At 40.7% G+C, this 16,393-nt stretch overlaps 1 protein-coding gene across 2 annotated transcripts in view; it reads left to right on the forward strand.

The window, feature by feature from the left end:
* Window positions 1-16,393, forward strand: part of FBXO47 (F-box protein 47) — a 38,395-nt gene that overhangs the window by 16,329 nt on the left and 5,673 nt on the right. Inside the window, exons 3-9 of one of the 2 annotated variants that reach the window (XM_070729870.1) lie at window positions 1,732-1,903; window positions 8,626-8,781; window positions 11,320-11,396; window positions 11,499-11,576; window positions 12,713-12,821; window positions 13,271-13,447; window positions 13,693-13,833. In XM_070729870.1, coding sequence (XP_070585971.1) covers window positions 1,732-1,903; window positions 8,626-8,781; window positions 11,320-11,396; window positions 11,499-11,576; window positions 12,713-12,821; window positions 13,271-13,447; window positions 13,693-13,833 — 910 coding nt within the window. The remainder of the gene's footprint in view (window positions 1-1,731; window positions 1,904-8,625; window positions 8,782-11,319; window positions 11,397-11,498; window positions 11,577-12,712; window positions 12,822-13,270; window positions 13,448-13,692; window positions 13,834-16,393) is intronic. The other variant, XM_070729871.1, reaches the window with a different exon arrangement.

A 16,393-nucleotide genomic window follows, 5' to 3' on the forward strand; every position in this document is an offset into this window, starting at 1 on the left:
TGATAAAAATGTCATTATTCTAGTAATGACAATTGTATGCATTTTTAAAATTAGCCAATAATTTACTGAACAGTTGTATAATTCATGTAAAAATTAAAATATTAAAACCAATTCTACTAATGATAGCATTCTGGGGAAAAAATAATTATAGAAATGAAGCAAGCATTCAAAAATTACAATTGGTGCAAAACGTGGTTGCCCAGGAAATAAATGGTGCCAGATACACAACTCATATAACACCACTATTACCTGAGCTACACTGTTTGCCAAAAATTTTCTGGATACAATTTAGTGTGTGGGGTTTAACCTTTAAAGCCCTACATAATTTAGGATGAGGCTATTTGGGGGACTGTCTCTTTTCCAAGACAGTGTCCAATTCAATCAAGAAGATTAAGCTTATTGCAGAGCCCATTAGCCGAAGAGTATCAATTAAATTTAAGATCCTTATTTATTGTTTTAAAGTTTCATTGTGCATTTTAATTGAATGTCTATAAGCTGCTTAGAGTCTGATGAGTCTAGTGAGATGAATAACATATAAGTTGTTGTTGTTGTTGATGGTGATGATTATGTTGTTATTATTCCTGAATTATCCTGACTTTTCACACACAAAAACCACCCACCCTACCTGGAACTGCCTACATACTCATCTGCTACCTAAATAGCTTTTAGTACTTGGTTAGGACGTGAACTATTAAGTTTTTATCAGTCCTACCCTGTGAATCAAATTCAATATTAAAACTTTCATTATAATGATAACTAGAAGACGGGCCTTCTCTGAAATAATGCTTTGTGGAATATTTTCCCCTCAGAGATTACAATGACCCCAGCCCAGTTGACTTTTCAGAAGACTGTAAAAAATTGGCTATGAATCCAAGCTTGAGGCTTGGAATGTAATGAGAGCTCAGTTTGTTGGCTTTGTTTTTAGCTAATTAACTGCCTTGGCTACTGTACATATTTGTTTTGGGATGTTTTACTGTTTGTTGTTTTTAGTTATTTTATCTGTTTTATAGTTTCAGAAGGGTAACTCTCTTAATGTCACTTAATTGAGTAGGCAGCTATAGACATTGAATAAATAAATAAAAATGTAAACTGGCATAATTGAAAAGGAAGAATATTTCCTCAATCATAAATATTTGGGGGGGGGGTATTTGGAAGGATTCTTTCCCAAGTAAGAGTAATTATTGTGATTGCTATCAGTTGGTAATGTTTCAGATTACATTTTCAAAATGTGCTTTAGCACATCTGTCTTCAGGCAAGCCACATCTTTTATCTCAGCAGCTCTAAGAGATAGCATAGCTGCTTTAGAGTATTGCAAGAGATGCTCTTACGGTGTGCATTTTTTGAGATTAAATAAAGGAAATGTTGCACAGCTCTTTTACTGATCATTATGAATTGAAGGAGTGTCCTTATTGCTTGCATCATTTCTTCAAATTAAATAATTAGAATGTATTGATTTGTGAGCAATGTTTCTCCTCTTGCTTCAAATTCTGAGGTTTTAGATTTCTAATAAGCAGTCTAAGGCTAAATGGTCTAACTCTATACTAAATCTGATTTTCATTCTTTTTCAGGAATCTCATGAAAATATTAATTTTACACATCATCCACATAACATTTATATGTACTGTAATTATGCAACACTTCCCTGCCTAGTTTTATTGTTTTTGTTTTTATTGTTTAATTTGTTTTATTTCGTTAATTTTCCTCTTTTTAATTGTAATTGTTTTTCTTCAGGATACACCTACCACCTCGAAGCAGGAGAATATGAGAGCATCTCCTATAAGTCGCTCTGTTTCTGTCCGTGCTAAAATAGATCGATGCAGATCCAGAAATGTTATGTCCACACTTGGTGACTTCATGCAATTACCCATTGAAATATTCGAATTTGTTTTGGATTGCTTATCAAGTGAGTCACTTCTATTCCACATGCAAAATAGGCAACCACGTTAACATTACAGGATTGGGATCTAAATTCAGAGTGGAATTGTAAGTCCATGAAAGGACGATCAAGAAGTCATCAGACTTTTGAAACCTCCCTTTCTTTGCTGGAGAAGAAGTATTTGTGAAAGCCCTTTTAACTGGAAGCATAACTATTCCACAATCACTGTTTTGATAAATATCAGTGGGGAAAAGTTGCACCTCAGAGACATTGTTAGTGAGAGACCAGGATACACTTTAGAGAAGGGGTATCAAACTCAAGGCCTTGGGGCCAGATCCAGCCCATGGGGTGCTTAGATCCGGCCCGCAGAGCTGTCCTGGAAACAGTGAAGGATTGGCCTCCAGTGCCAGGGAAAACAGAGCAGGGATGGCCATGGGCAGCCCTCCTGGGCTTTGTTTTTGCTGGCAGAGGATTTCAGGAAGCCATTGTAGCAAAAACGGAGTTTGGGAGCCCAATTTTTCTGGCAGAGTGCTCAGGCCTCCACAGACATCCCCAACATGAATGGCTTTGAGCTAGCTACAGCCACCCTGGCCATGCCCTCTCAGGCCCCCTGAGGTCAAACACAATCCTGATACAGCCGTCAATGAATTTGAATTTGACACTCCTGCTTTATAGCAGTGTTTCCCAACCTTGGCAACTTGAAGATATTTGGACTTCAACTCCCAGAATTCCCCAGCCAGCATCTGGGAGTTGAAGTCCAAATATCTCCAAGTTGCCAAGGTTGGGAAACACTGCTTTAGAGAATCATTACATTTAAAGTTCCTCAAAGCATTCTTATACTTGAAGTTTATATGTTTATTTTCACTCCCATTGGAACCAGTTGGAGAAACAAGACTGGGGGTTGGAGTATCCGATGACCCTAGAGGTCCCTTCTACTCTATGATTCTATGAGCAAACAAAATTTTGTGAAAGAAAGGCTACACCACATGCTCTCAGGGCAATGAGTATCATTGCTTCTCAAGCCAACATACCATCCACATAAAACTATTCCTTCAGAATATATTTCATTAAATTTATTAAATTATTTACGGGACTGTCTCCTGACACATACCTCCCAGAGATCAATTAGAGCACACAGAGTTGGCCTCCTCCAGGTCCTGTCAGCTAAATAATCCAGGTTGGTGGGGGCATGGGGGGAGGGCCTCTCTGTTGCTGTCCCGACTTTATGGAATTAACTCACCCCTGAGGTCTTTATGGCCCCTACCCTGCTGACTTTCCATAAGGCCACAAAGACCTGGCTATGTCAACAGGCCTGGGGACCCTAAATCAACTATTAGCTTGTCCATGTGTCTGAATGGGTATGAAGGACTAGTCGGTATGCTGCTGAACTGTCTTAAGTTTTCATTAGGATCTTAGGAATTTTTTGGTGTATAAGACGCACCGGAATATAAGACACGCCTACATTTTGGAGGAGGAAAACAAGAAAAAAAGTATTCTGAGCCTTTGTGTTTTTGGCTGGGGGGGGGGAGCAGGAGGGCATTCCTGGCTCCCTCCCCCCAACAGGCAGGGCGAAGCAGCGTGGAGCAAAGGGAGGCTCAAGCCTTCTTCGGTGGTGGCGGCCGGCTGAGTTTTGGGCTTGCACGCATTAATCGCTTTTCCATTCATTCCTATGGGAAACAATGTTTCGTCTTACAAACTTTTCACCTTATGAACCTCCTCCCGGCACCAATTAAGTTCGTGAGACGAGGTATTACTGTATATTCTCTCCCTCCCGTCTACTTCTCTTCTTTTTTTACTTTCTATCTTTATATATATTACTTAATGTCTATTCTCTTCCATATGTATTGTATATTGGACAAAGAATGAATGAATAAATAAATAAATAAATAAATAAATAAATAAATAAATAAATAAATAAATAATGGTCTAGTAACATTACACTTGGCAAATAAAGAATTCCATTCTATTTTATTCTAATGTTTCCTTTATAAACACTTATACTGAAACCATGTTCATACATTCAACTTTAAGACTTGAGGACCTCAACTCCCATTCTAAGCTAGTCCTCTTAACTGTGACCACTTTGCTCTATTTACAAAGAGCCATAAAGATTATCACAGGAGATTCAGGAAAGGAAGATCAAAGGGGTAGATAGCAAAGTGACAGCTCCCTGTTAGTTGGCTCTTGCTAGGGTAGCAACTGGGGTGACAGCTCCTCAGGCAGTCTGGGAGCAGGCTTTGTGCAGGAAGGGCAGCAGTGGTGGGAAGGGCTCACTTCAGGCAGCAACTGTGGCAGCTTCTCAGTAATCTAAATATTTAAATGTACTGTACATGTATTTTTACTGCTGCTGAAGGGAAGGCTCACTAGCACGACAACAAAGACAGCAGCTTCTCAGTAATCTAAATACACTGCTCCAAAAAATAAAGGGAACACTTAAACGACAGAATATAACTCCAGGTAAAACAAACTTCTGTGAAATCAAACTGTCCACTTAAGAAGCAACACTGATTGACAATCAATTTCACATGCTTTGTGCCAATGGAATAGTTGTGCAAATGAAATATTCAATGAGAATATTTCATTCATTCAGATCTATGAGAGTTCCCTTTATTTTTTTGAGCAGTATATTTAAATGTGCATGTGTTTTACTGCTGCTGAAGGAAAGGCTAACTAGCATAACAAGGGCAACTTCTCAGTAATTATTTAAATGTGCATGTATTTTACTGCTGGCTAGGGGAGGGCTGGCTAGCACAGCAACAGAGAAGGGAAGCTTTTCAGTACAGTAGTCCCTCGCTATATCGCGCTTTACCCACCACGGCTTCACTTCATTGCGGGTTTTGAAGTCAGCGTTGGTAGATACGGCTCTTAGAAGTTTGGAAGGGCAGGACAAGCCAACCAGCCCGCGGCTGGGCGAATGATGAGCGGGGCGGGGCCTGAGCTCCGGCGGAGGCCCGTCCCCTCGTTCAACCCGCCTCGCCAGTGCCGAGAAGGCAGTCTTTGGAGGCGCGCTTAGTGGTTGGCGGCGGCGGCGGTGTGCTTGGGGTTGTAGAAAGAGCTGGGAAGGAGGAGAAATTCCCCAGCGCGGATTTCACCTATCGCGGCCGGGTCTGGAACGTAACACCAGCGATAGGTGAGGGACTACTGTAATCTAAATATTTACTGAGTGAATCTGTTTTACTGCTGAGGGGAGGGCTCACTGATAAGGCAATAGGGGGGTCAGCAGCCGGCGTCTGCTGAGGCTGCTGGACGTGAGTGGGCGAGTTGCTCTGCTACAACCAGATGCTGCTGGAGCTGATCACAAGTGGTGACTTCGATGTATAAGACGCATCCAGTTTTTGACACACCTTTTGGAAGTAAAAAGGTGCGCCTTATACACCGAAAAATACGGGTAGTTTTTTTTTCCTGACTTCTTTTTATCGTTCCTGTTATTTGTAATTTTATAGTGTTGTAAGTACCATTCCCCATAAGCTGCGCCCGTGAGCAGGCGTGCACCCCCAAATACCCCCGCGCACGCCCTTTTCCACGGGTACGCGCTCCCCATCCCCCTGCCACCCCGCGGGGGGGTAGGAGGCACCGGCAGTAAAAGGAAATGGAGCCGCGGCCGCCCCTGCCTCCCCACCGTGCCTCCGGCCCCCTCGCGCCCCTTGCCTCTCGGCCCTGCCCCCTGCCCACCCAATCCGCCCCCTCTCCTCCTCCTCCTCCTCCTGCGCTCCCAGCCAGGGGGCTGCGAGAGAGAGTTTTCTCCACGCGCTTCGGGAATGCCCGCCCCACCCCTCTCGCAGCCCCTTCACTGGGAGCGCTTTCCTCCCGAGCTTTCAGTAAGGGGGCTGCAGTAGAGGCAGGGCAGGCGTTCTCGAAGAACTCGGAGAAAGCGCTCTTGCAGCTCCCACGCTGAGAGGGAGAGGGAGAGAGAAATCTCCTTCTCCCTCTCTTTCAGCGAGGGGGCTGCGAGAGCACTTTCTCCAAGTTCTTCGGGAACGCCTGCCCTGCCTCTACTGCAGCCCTCTTGCTGAAAGCTCGGGAGGAAAGCGCTCCCAGCGAAGGGGCTGCGAGAGGGGTGGGGCGGGCATTCCTGAAGCACGTGGAGAAAACCCTCTCTCACAGCCCCCTGGCTGGGAGCGCAGAAGTGGAGGAGGAGGAGAAGCTGCAGCCACCACCACGGGAGAAGAGAGAGAGAGATAGAGAGAAAGAGGGGGGAGAGAGAGATAGCAAGAGAGAGAAGAGAAAGAAAGCTAGAGATAGAAAGAGAGAGAGAAAGAAAGCAATAGAGAGAGAAAGAAAACAGAGAAAGAGAGAGAAATGGGGAGAGAGATAGAAAGAGAGGGACAGAGAAAGTGAGAAAAAGAGAGAGAGAGAGAGCAAGAGGGGAGAGAGAATGAGAAAGAGAGAAATGACTCTTGATTTAAAGCATATGGTAAAAAACACCCAAATAATAACAAAGAAAAAAACCCCCAGCCGTTTGTGTGTGTGTGTGTGTGTGTGTGTGAACTCTTGAACCATTTCCAATAGCTCACCTGTTATTGGAAATGGTTCAAGAGTTCACACACACAAGGGGGGAGGAGACAGGGATGGAAAAAGAGGAGAAGATAGTAATAATAATAGATTTTGGTTTTGTTTTATTATTAATTTCTTTTAATAAAAAAGAAGGGAATTTTTTTCTTATTTATTTATTTATTTATTTATTTATTTATTTATTTATTTATTTATTTATTTATTTATTTATTTATTTATTTATACTTCTATGCCGCCCAGTCCCAAAGGGACTGCCGCTCAGACACTATACTTTTCCGCCCACACCGAAAACAAATTAGAGGGAACATTGGTTGTAAGCAGCCCTGAGTCCTTCGGGATTGGGCGGCATAGAAGTCAAATTGAATGAATGAATGAATGAATGAATGAATGAATGAATGAATGAATAAAAATGTTTCAAAACATATTCTTAAAACATAAGCAGATTTTCTGAAGGATTGCAAAATTACACTATTGTCAGTACTGTACTTGTGGCCTGTATTTTTCAGCACAGAGTTGAAAGGCTAAAATTACCCCAAGCACCCATTACTGATTGTAAATACATTTATACAGATTCATTTTCTTTATGTTTATTCTCTTTTCAGGCACTTCAGTTGTTTGCTTCTGTCTTTAAAAGTTCAGCAACTAAAATTCACACCAAACAAAAATTGCTAACCTGCTTAAATCAAAATGAATTTTTGAAAGAAAAACAAGTAGGGCTGTGTATCTCTTGGATTCAATCTCCAGAAATTGCTTCCTAGCATTCCTTCAATCACAAGTGATGCACAGCCTTAAAAATAAGTTCTTGACCATGTGATGATGTGGAGAAAATACTTAATCTATAAGGTGTGAGGAGACAGAAAGAAACCTCTTGTATCTGAATTAACTCCAAACCCACCAATTTACTCAGTTTAGAATCTTTATATGCATGCCAATGTAATGTTTACTTCCTAAGTCTTTGAAAATAACTTCGTGCCAGTTCGGATTTTTTCTTATGACAGCCAGTCTTAGATTGTTAAATTCTATTTCCACTACTTGAAAATTGACTTCAAAGCTGTTAATTGTTACTTGTTAATTAGACAGAATTAAATTGGATCAACTGTACATTAAAAAAAAGACAATATGAAATAACAGAGGCATGGAGTTTGAAAATCTATTTATGGTAATATGAGTTTTCTTAACCAATTTCATCAGAATTTTCTTAGAGCAGTTGTTCCCAAGCTGATAATATAGGAAACGGTTGAAATGAACAAACCTCAAATTGTGGATAATACAAAACTTGGGTGCATTTGAAGATTTGACTTGGGAGAGGCGGTTTGCCTGATGAATTTTAATTATTTTGTAATATTAAATCACTCTCCTGTTCTCTTCTCCCTTCGTCTCTCGCTTCTTCTTCTTCTTCTTCTTCTTCTTCTTCTTCTTCTTCTTCTTCTTCTTCTTTTAAAGTTACCTCTTTTCACTACTTCACCTCGGTTCAGTTCCTCTTCTTTATTTATTATTTCTGCTGTAAGGATGTTTAAGTGACTGCTGTTACCCATGACACAAAAATAACAAAATGTGACATCATGATGCAAACTCAATGCTCTTGTGTTTGTGTTGTGCCATTGCACACAAGTATCTAAGGGACTCCAAACATTATGTTGTGTTAATAATAATAATAATAATAATAATAATAATAATAATAATAATAAATTATTATTTACGGTCAAAGATCATCAATATAATATTAATAATAATTAATATATTTGAAGGGAGAGGAATGCATGTTCTTGTAGGTTTCTGTAGTTGAGAATTTCTTTTTAAGAAAATTTATTAAGAAAACAAGGATATAAGTTGTATATGAAAGAGAGAATGGTTGGTATATGCAAATGGAGATGAACTGCATTTATAAATGGGGCATTTTATTTTATAGGCAATTAATTTGATTAGATTAATTTGATTTTTTTATATTGGCCCTGTCCTCTTTTTTATAAGTATGGCTCATAAAAAAATCTTACATGAAATCTCACAGAAATATCAAAAACAAAATATTTTGTTGTTCACATAAGATTTAATATTGGGGGGGGGATTGTGGGTTCCTATGTATGTCATTTGAAAAGATCATAGATAAACAATTATTTCTATCACCCTGTGACTATCTTGGCTTAAGAGCAGCCTCAAATTTGTCTGATGATTGAAAGAAAAAGAACTACCGAGTGAATAAAACCTGATAATTACTTTTCTTTTTCTTCTTTATTTAGTGAAAGATATCGGCATGATGAGCATGGCATCAAAGATTATCAGAGGTCATGTTTTTAATTACATCATGTCTTCTTCCAGAAAGAGGAAGCTTTTTCCAAAGGATTTCCATAACCTAGACCATTCTGACTGTATGCTGAAACAATTCAGTTCATTAGGTGATCAAAGCCTTATCTTTTTCAGATACATGTACAGTGATCCCTCGATTTTCGCAGGGTTTGCGTTCCCAGACTGCCCGCGAAAGTCAAATTTCTGCAAAGTAGAGATGCAGAAGTAAAAACACCACTTTTGGCTATGGACAGCCAAAAACTACCCCCGTGCACCCTTTTCCAAGGCCGCGCAAGGACCTGGGCTTGAAGTTGAGGGCGGGGAGGGCCGAAAGTGCGGAGGCCGGCAAAGATTGTTTTGAATGTCGGCCGCCCCTGCCCCCCCCAGCACCTCCAGCCCCCTCACCGCTACCCCCCGCCCACCCGATCCGCCCCTCTCACCGGCTTTCTTGGAACACGGATCCTCCTGCAGCTGTACTGGCAGCTACGGCTTCTCGTTCTCCTCATTCGGCCGCTAGCTGCTCTGAGCGCTTTGAGAATGCCCGCCCCGCCCCTCTCGCAGTCCCTTAGCTGAGAGCTCTTTCGTCCCAGCTCTCAGCGAGGGGGCTGCAGGAGAGGCGGGGCAGGGGTTCTCACAGAGAGAGAGCAACAGAGCGAGATAGAAAGGAGAGAGGGAGAGAGAGAGAGAGAGCAAGAGGGGGGAGAGTGGAAGGTAGAGAGAGAGAGAGAAATGATAGGAAAAAGGGGAGAACAAAAGAAATGAGAAAATGATTGAAGCAGAGAATGACAGGAAAGAGAAAGAGAGAGAGAAGTGACTCTTGGTGATGACGTATGACGTCATCGGGTGGGAAAAACCGTGGTATAGAAAAAAAACCGCGGAGTATTTTTTTAATTAATATTTTTTGAAAAACCGTGGTATAGCCGTTTCGCGAAGTTTGAACCCGCAAAAATCGAGGGATCACTGTATTCCAAAACATCGAGGGATCACTGTATTCCGAAAAATCGAGGGATCACTGTATTCCAAAACAAGAAGCGGATAGGAAATCATATTAAGATGTTTAATTCTCAGCTAATTGAAGAATGCTAAGCTTCAAATTGCATCCTTTTAATTAACAGAATATTAACAAGAATATTGCAGGAGAGAGAAAATGTTTCATTGTAATAAATTCATGTGCATGTCAAATCAATGTCTAGATTAATACAGTGAACAAAAATTACCTTAACCATAAACATAAGAAATAATTTATTAAAAAATACATTTATCACAGGAAGGGACTGTAATTTCTCCCAATTGCTTTGTGGGTGGGTTTTTTAAAAAAAAATTATATGATTATGAACTGATATTTTTAAGGATCAATAGATTTGAAGTCTGTGAAAATATCATTGATAGTGTAGGTGAAACAGTGAGAAAAATAACTACACCTTCTCGTTTCTCATGTTTTGTTTTGTTTTGTTTTTGCTGTAATAGTCTCAGTGCTCTTTTGTCCTATGAAATTTTAAATGTATATTTATCTTTTCAAATTTATGTCTGGATTCTAGTGTAGGGCAAACAGAACAGGAAAAGAGGACTGCAATAGTTAAATATAGCATATAGAGGGTAAGTTTATACTTTCAGGATGCTGATCAGGTAATGTCCCATCCTCCCACCTAAGGTACTTACTTACCTCATTTAAATGAAACAGACCATGGAAATTGCCAATCAGAAAAAAGGCTAGGTTGATTTCATATGCATGCTTACTTTCCTCTTTTCAACATCATGGAATTGTGTTGGTTGAAAGAGGAAGGATTAGCTGTTTGATAGTGCTCTATGGAAAGCAGAAGTACAGTGGTACCTCATCATACGAACTTAATTGGTTCCAGGAGGAGGTTCGTAAGGTGAAAAGTTCGTAAGATGAAACAATGTTTCCCATAGGAAGCAATGTAAAAGCAAATAATGCGTGCAAATCCTTCAGGAAAATCCCTAACTTTAGAAGGGAGGCGAACAGGGGGCAGGGAGGAGCAGCTAAAGGGGGCGGGTGGAAGAAGCAAGGCTAGGCTAAAGGGTGAGTGAGAAGGAAGAAAGGCAAGAGGGGCGACCCTCCCTTTTCTTTCTTCAAAAGACACCGTTTCAGTGCCTTTGCAAGCATGCAAAATCTTTACTCCTCCAAGCTGCCCCTCCCTTTTCTTTCTTAAAAAGACACCGTTTCAGTGCCTTTGCAAGCATGCAAAATCTTTACTCCTCCAAGCTGCCCCTCCCTTTTCTTTCTTCAAAAAAGGGGGGGAAAGAAACCCCTTCATCCCAGCAGCAGCTCCTTGGGTTCGTAAGGTGAAAATAGTTCAGAAGAAGAGGCAAAAAAATCTTAAACACCAGGTTCGTATCTTGAAAAGTTCGTTAGAAGAGGCGTTTGTAAGATGAGGTACCACTGTATTATAATTATGTAAATTATAGTTGAGGAATGAAAAAAGACCACATGGGTCTTGGGATAAAGGTAAAATTGGATTGCCAGGCCACATACATACATACATACATTACATAAATAATACAATAGGTAACTAATGTCCCTATGGCTCCTGGTTCTTAACTCAATATAGTTTATAGGTTTTGAAAAGCATCTTCACAAAAACATTTTTTCAAATATCTATGATTTTTCTGTTTTTTTTTCTTTCTAGGCTTATTGTTAAAAAGGTGCACTTTATTGCTCCCCACTAAAGACAGACTGAGACACATACACCAACTGTTTTCAGAAGTAAGCACAGATGTTTTCCAAGAACTATTATATCTGTTAATTTCTATATCCCATTGAAATAAGTAAATTGAAGGATAACTTTTTTCTACTGCTTGTTTATAGATTCCCTGTTTCCAATTCTATGGATGCTTGGATTGTTCGCACTGTTTTGCATTAAAATGTTATGGAATGTTTATACAGGTAAAAAAGCAACAGAGAGCTTTGCAATGCTTTAAAAATAAATATATTTATTATGGCATAACATTTTGTACCTTAGAGTCCATTACTTCCTGATGTATAAGCTTTATTCTACAGCTGTACATTATAAAGTTCCATTCTGTTCAAAGTTGGATGAAGACATTGGAGAACTGTCTCTTTATCCCAAGATAAATCATATTCTGTACCTTGCACTGGCCACTTTTATTAAATTTCACATTACAAAAAGGGTAAATAAAACAGTTGTATCAGACATTAAGTCTTCAAACTCTAAAATACAGTGATACCTTTACCTAAGAACGCCTCTACAGTAGTCCATCACCTATCGCTGGTGTTATTTTCCAGACACGGCCGCGATAGGTGAAATCTGCGATGGGGAATTTATCGACTGATAGTACTTATTTAAGTATTTATATTGTAATTGTTTGGTAAGTTTTCATTGTTTTAAGTGTTTATAAACCCTTCCCACACAGTATTTATTTTAGATACAGTATTTAAATACAGTATTGAAAATTTTAGATATATTTTTTTTGAAAAACCTGCCGATCGAGTTCGGCGGGCTGTTTAAATCTGCCGATCGACTTCCTCAGAAACCCGTGAACCAGCGAAGATCCGCGAATGATTTTTCTCATTAATATTTCTTGAAAACCCGCGATGAAGTGAAGCCGCAGTAGGTGAAGTGCGGTATAGCGAGGGACTACTGTACTTACGAACTTTTCTGATAAGAACCGGGTGTTCAAGATTTTTTTGCCTCTTCTCAAGAACCCTTTTCCACTTACAAACCCAATCCTCTGAAACTGTAACCTGATAAGGCAGGGAGAAACCTCTGTGGGGCCTCGCTAGGAATCTCCTGGGAGGAAACAGGGCCAGAAAAGGTGGGGAGAAGCCTCCGTGGGACCTCTCTAGGAATCTCCTGGGAGGAAACAGGGCCTCCACTCTCCCTTTGGTTTCCCCAATTGCACGCATTATTTGCTTTTACATTGATTCCTATGGGAAAAATTGCTTCTTCTTACAAAGTTTTCTACTTAAGAACCTGGTCACGGAACAAATTAAGTTCGTAAGTAGAGGTACCACTGTATTGTTTTTTTATATTTCTTTTGGTTTATTATGTATGTTTTCAGGCCTTAACAGCTGGCTGGGATGACAGCAAATGTAACGAAGTTTACGATTTTCTGTTTGACGTCAACAATTTATCTTCGAGAATACAGAGAGTTATCGACAACAAGCCTGGTAAATAATCCATGCCGTGAGCAGGTTATAAATGTGGACTTCTGTATCTTATGACACACTAGTAACTGTGAAAGCAATAATGACTACTGACGTTAAAGTTGCAGAAGTGTCATCCAAAATAATTATACAATATACAGGGTATTAATATTAGAAAACTCTAAATGCAGACTGAAGAATACTGAGACTGTCAGCTTCTTTAAAAGTGCTTTATTCCCGGTAGCAGAGATACAATTGAACTTGTGACTTCAGCTCTTGGTGCGACTGACTGAAACATTGTCAGCTTGCCTCTTTTATACTCTCACTTTCCCGCTTAAACACGACTGTCACTTTCTTGAATTTCCCGGTCAATTTCTAAACCAATCACAATTCACATTTCTGATTCAAACATTTACATTAATTTAATACATATTCAACACAGACTAATGCCTAAATGTTATTGATTTGTCTAGGGCGCTTCTCTAAATTGGAATTAAGGTTAAGGATATTTTGCCATAGTGTACTTCTAAACCATTGGATTCATAAGGATGACTCTGTATTTTGGCTGACCTGCATTTTAAAGCCATGGCCAATTGGAAGTCAAGCTCGGCTGCTGTTTCTATTGTTTGGCCCTGTATCGAGACTTAACGGTATAAGCTATTTTAATTATTAAAATATAGAAGTATTCAGATATGAGTTGGAGAACAGGGAAGGAAGTGGTATATTAGGCATGTAGAAAATCAGTTGCAATCCTCCTAATTATTTTCTAGCAAGATAGCAATTATTAATTGCTAAATCTAGAATTGTCTTTCTTTAAACCTCAATAAATGGTATGGCTAATTGATATCTCAAGACAAATTCTCCTTCAATAACTTTTTTGCTTAATATCATTCAGGTTACATTGACTGGCGGGATATGATTCAAAGCCCAGCGGATAAATATAGCTTGAAACAGATGGCACATGCTGTTAAACTATTACGTAAAAAAAATGAATGGACGGCAAGTGATATTGTCAATCTGATACATGAGATTGCAGGTTTGTTTGCAAACTTGAACCCAAGATACAGTCAAGTCTTTGTGTATCGACAATAACTGGGGCCAGCAGTTGTGTTATTAAGAGAGATGATCACATGACAATGACTTTGATTTTCCAGAAGATTAACAGGAATGAAGCTAACCTGACTTGGAGGGAGGGATGAGAGTGTTCCATAAGGTTGGTGCCACGACAGAGAAGACCCGCTTCCTGGGCCCCATCAAATGTAATGATGGTACCCACCCAATGTCCTCTGTACCAGGCCTAATGGGATACTGATTTAATCAGGGAGAGGCAGTCCCTCCGGATACCTGGCCCCATGCCATAAGCGGCTTCAAAGGTTAAATCTTGAATTAGATCCAGAAACAAACTGGCAGCCGACACAGCTCATGAAGCAGAGGTCTGACATGTTCTGTCCAGACATTCTGCACCAATTACACTTCTGGATATTGTTCAAGGGCAGCTTCATATAGAGTACATTACAGTAATCCAGTCTGGAGGTGACTAGGGCATAGGTGACTGTTAGAGCCTCCCAATCTAGGAACAGATGCAACTGGTGCAGGAATCATAAGTCAAGGAGGAACCTCAGTTTACACACTGGGTCTCTCTGGAGAAGTACAACCCCATCCAGCATTAAAGATGGCAAGCATGAGAACCAGTAGGCACCCAAATCCAAAGCTACTCAGTCTTGCCTGGGTTTAGATGAAGCCTGTTGCTTCCTATGCAGATCCTCAAAGCCTCCTGGGGTTTACAGCACTGCATAATTTGCCAGAGGAAGAAACTAAATATCACCAGAGTACTGATGTTTCACCCAATGACAAAGGATGAACTCACCCAGCAGTATCTTGTATAGATGCTAAATAGAAGAGGAGAGAATCCTATAGGAACCCACAAAGTAGAAAATAGAGGCTAAGGCTAAGTCCCTCCATCCCCAATCCTCACTGACTGGAATTGGTTGCCGATCAGTTTCCGGTCACAATTCAAAGTGTTGGTTATGACCTATAAAGCCCTTCATGGCACCGGACCAGATTATCTCCGGGACCACCTTCTGCCGCACGAATCCCAGCGACCGATTAAGTCCCACAGAGTGGGCCTTCTCCGGGTCCTGTCAACTAAACAATGTCGTTTGGCGGGACCCAGGGGAAGAGCCTTCTCTGTGGTGGCCCCGGCCCTCTGGAACCAGCTCCCTCCAGAGATCAGAATTGCCCTACCGTCCTCGCCTTTCGTAAGCTCCTTAAAACCCACCTCTGCCATCAGGCATGGGGGAACTGAGATGTTCTTTCCCCCTGGGCCTGTACAGTTTATGCATGGTATGTCAGTATGTATGTCTGGTTTTTATAATAAGGGTTTTTAGTTGTTTTATTATTTGATTGCTACGTATTGTTTTTATCACTATTGTTAGCTGCCCCGAGTCCACGGAGAGGGGCGGCGTATAAATCCAAGAGAGAGAGAGAGAGAGAGAGAGAGAAAGTGGGGAAACCAGTATAAATGTGTGTCACTGATCCCCAATCCTCTGACTCATTCCATTGGGATACCATGGTTGATGGCATTAGAAATCACTGAAAGGTCAAGGAAGGCAAGCTGGATGCAGAAACTCATCCCAACCTTGCCAGAGGCTATGCAAAAGTGTGACTGATGCCATTTGCATCTTGAAGCTGTTGGGTAACCAACATGTTTGATCACTTTCCTCTGAAAGGGAAGCAGGGGTGGGTTCCACTTACCTTCCCAATCGATTTGCATCGTGTCATGTCAGGGACACTTGCACATGCACAGAAGCCTTTGTACATGCGCAGAATGGTCTTTGCCAGCCGCTTTCAAGGAGCGGCGACTAGAGGACCGGTTTGGGGGAATGGCCACCCAGCCATTGTTACCGGTTCAGTAAGCAGAGTCAAATTCCCATTACCGGTTCAGGCAAACCAGTCCGAACCCAAACTAGTAGCAACCACCACTGAAAGGAAGGTTAGATAATGGATGTAAATTGTCCAGTATGGATGGGTCTACAAGAAGGGTAAACCAAGGCCTTCTTAAAAGATAAAAGAAAAACCCCTCCCTCGGAGAAGAATTAAGCACAGCTAGAACTCTTCATTTGTCACCTTCCAGCCATTTTAATAAGCCTTGGTTTTAAAGAACAACTGGCAGAACTCTCATAGTCCTATTTATTTATTTATTGGATTTGTATGCCGCCCCTCTCCGCAGACTCATTCTTGTATTCTTGCTCATTGCATTTATCTACTGAAAAGCACAGAGGCTAAATCTTAAAGGTACTATAGTTTTCCTCTGAATTCCTATAAAAATCCAATGTAGTTTACATCGCTGAATAATTTTTTTACTGCTTGTCTTGTGGATTAGATAAATTGTTGTTGTACTCTGCCCATTTTTAAATAATAGTACAGTGGTACCTCATCTTACGAACGCCTCTTCTAACGAACTTTTCAAGATACGAACCTGGTATTTAAGATTTTTTTGCCTTTTCTTCCAAACTATTTTCACCTTACGAACCCAAGCCGCTGCTGCTGGGATGAAGGGGTTTCTTTTCCCCCCCTTTTTTGAAGAAAGAAAAGGG

This window comes from Erythrolamprus reginae, chromosome Z (genome assembly GCF_031021105.1).
Source record: "Erythrolamprus reginae isolate rEryReg1 chromosome Z, rEryReg1.hap1, whole genome shotgun sequence".
NCBI lineage: Eukaryota > Metazoa > Chordata > Lepidosauria > Squamata > Dipsadidae > Erythrolamprus > Erythrolamprus reginae.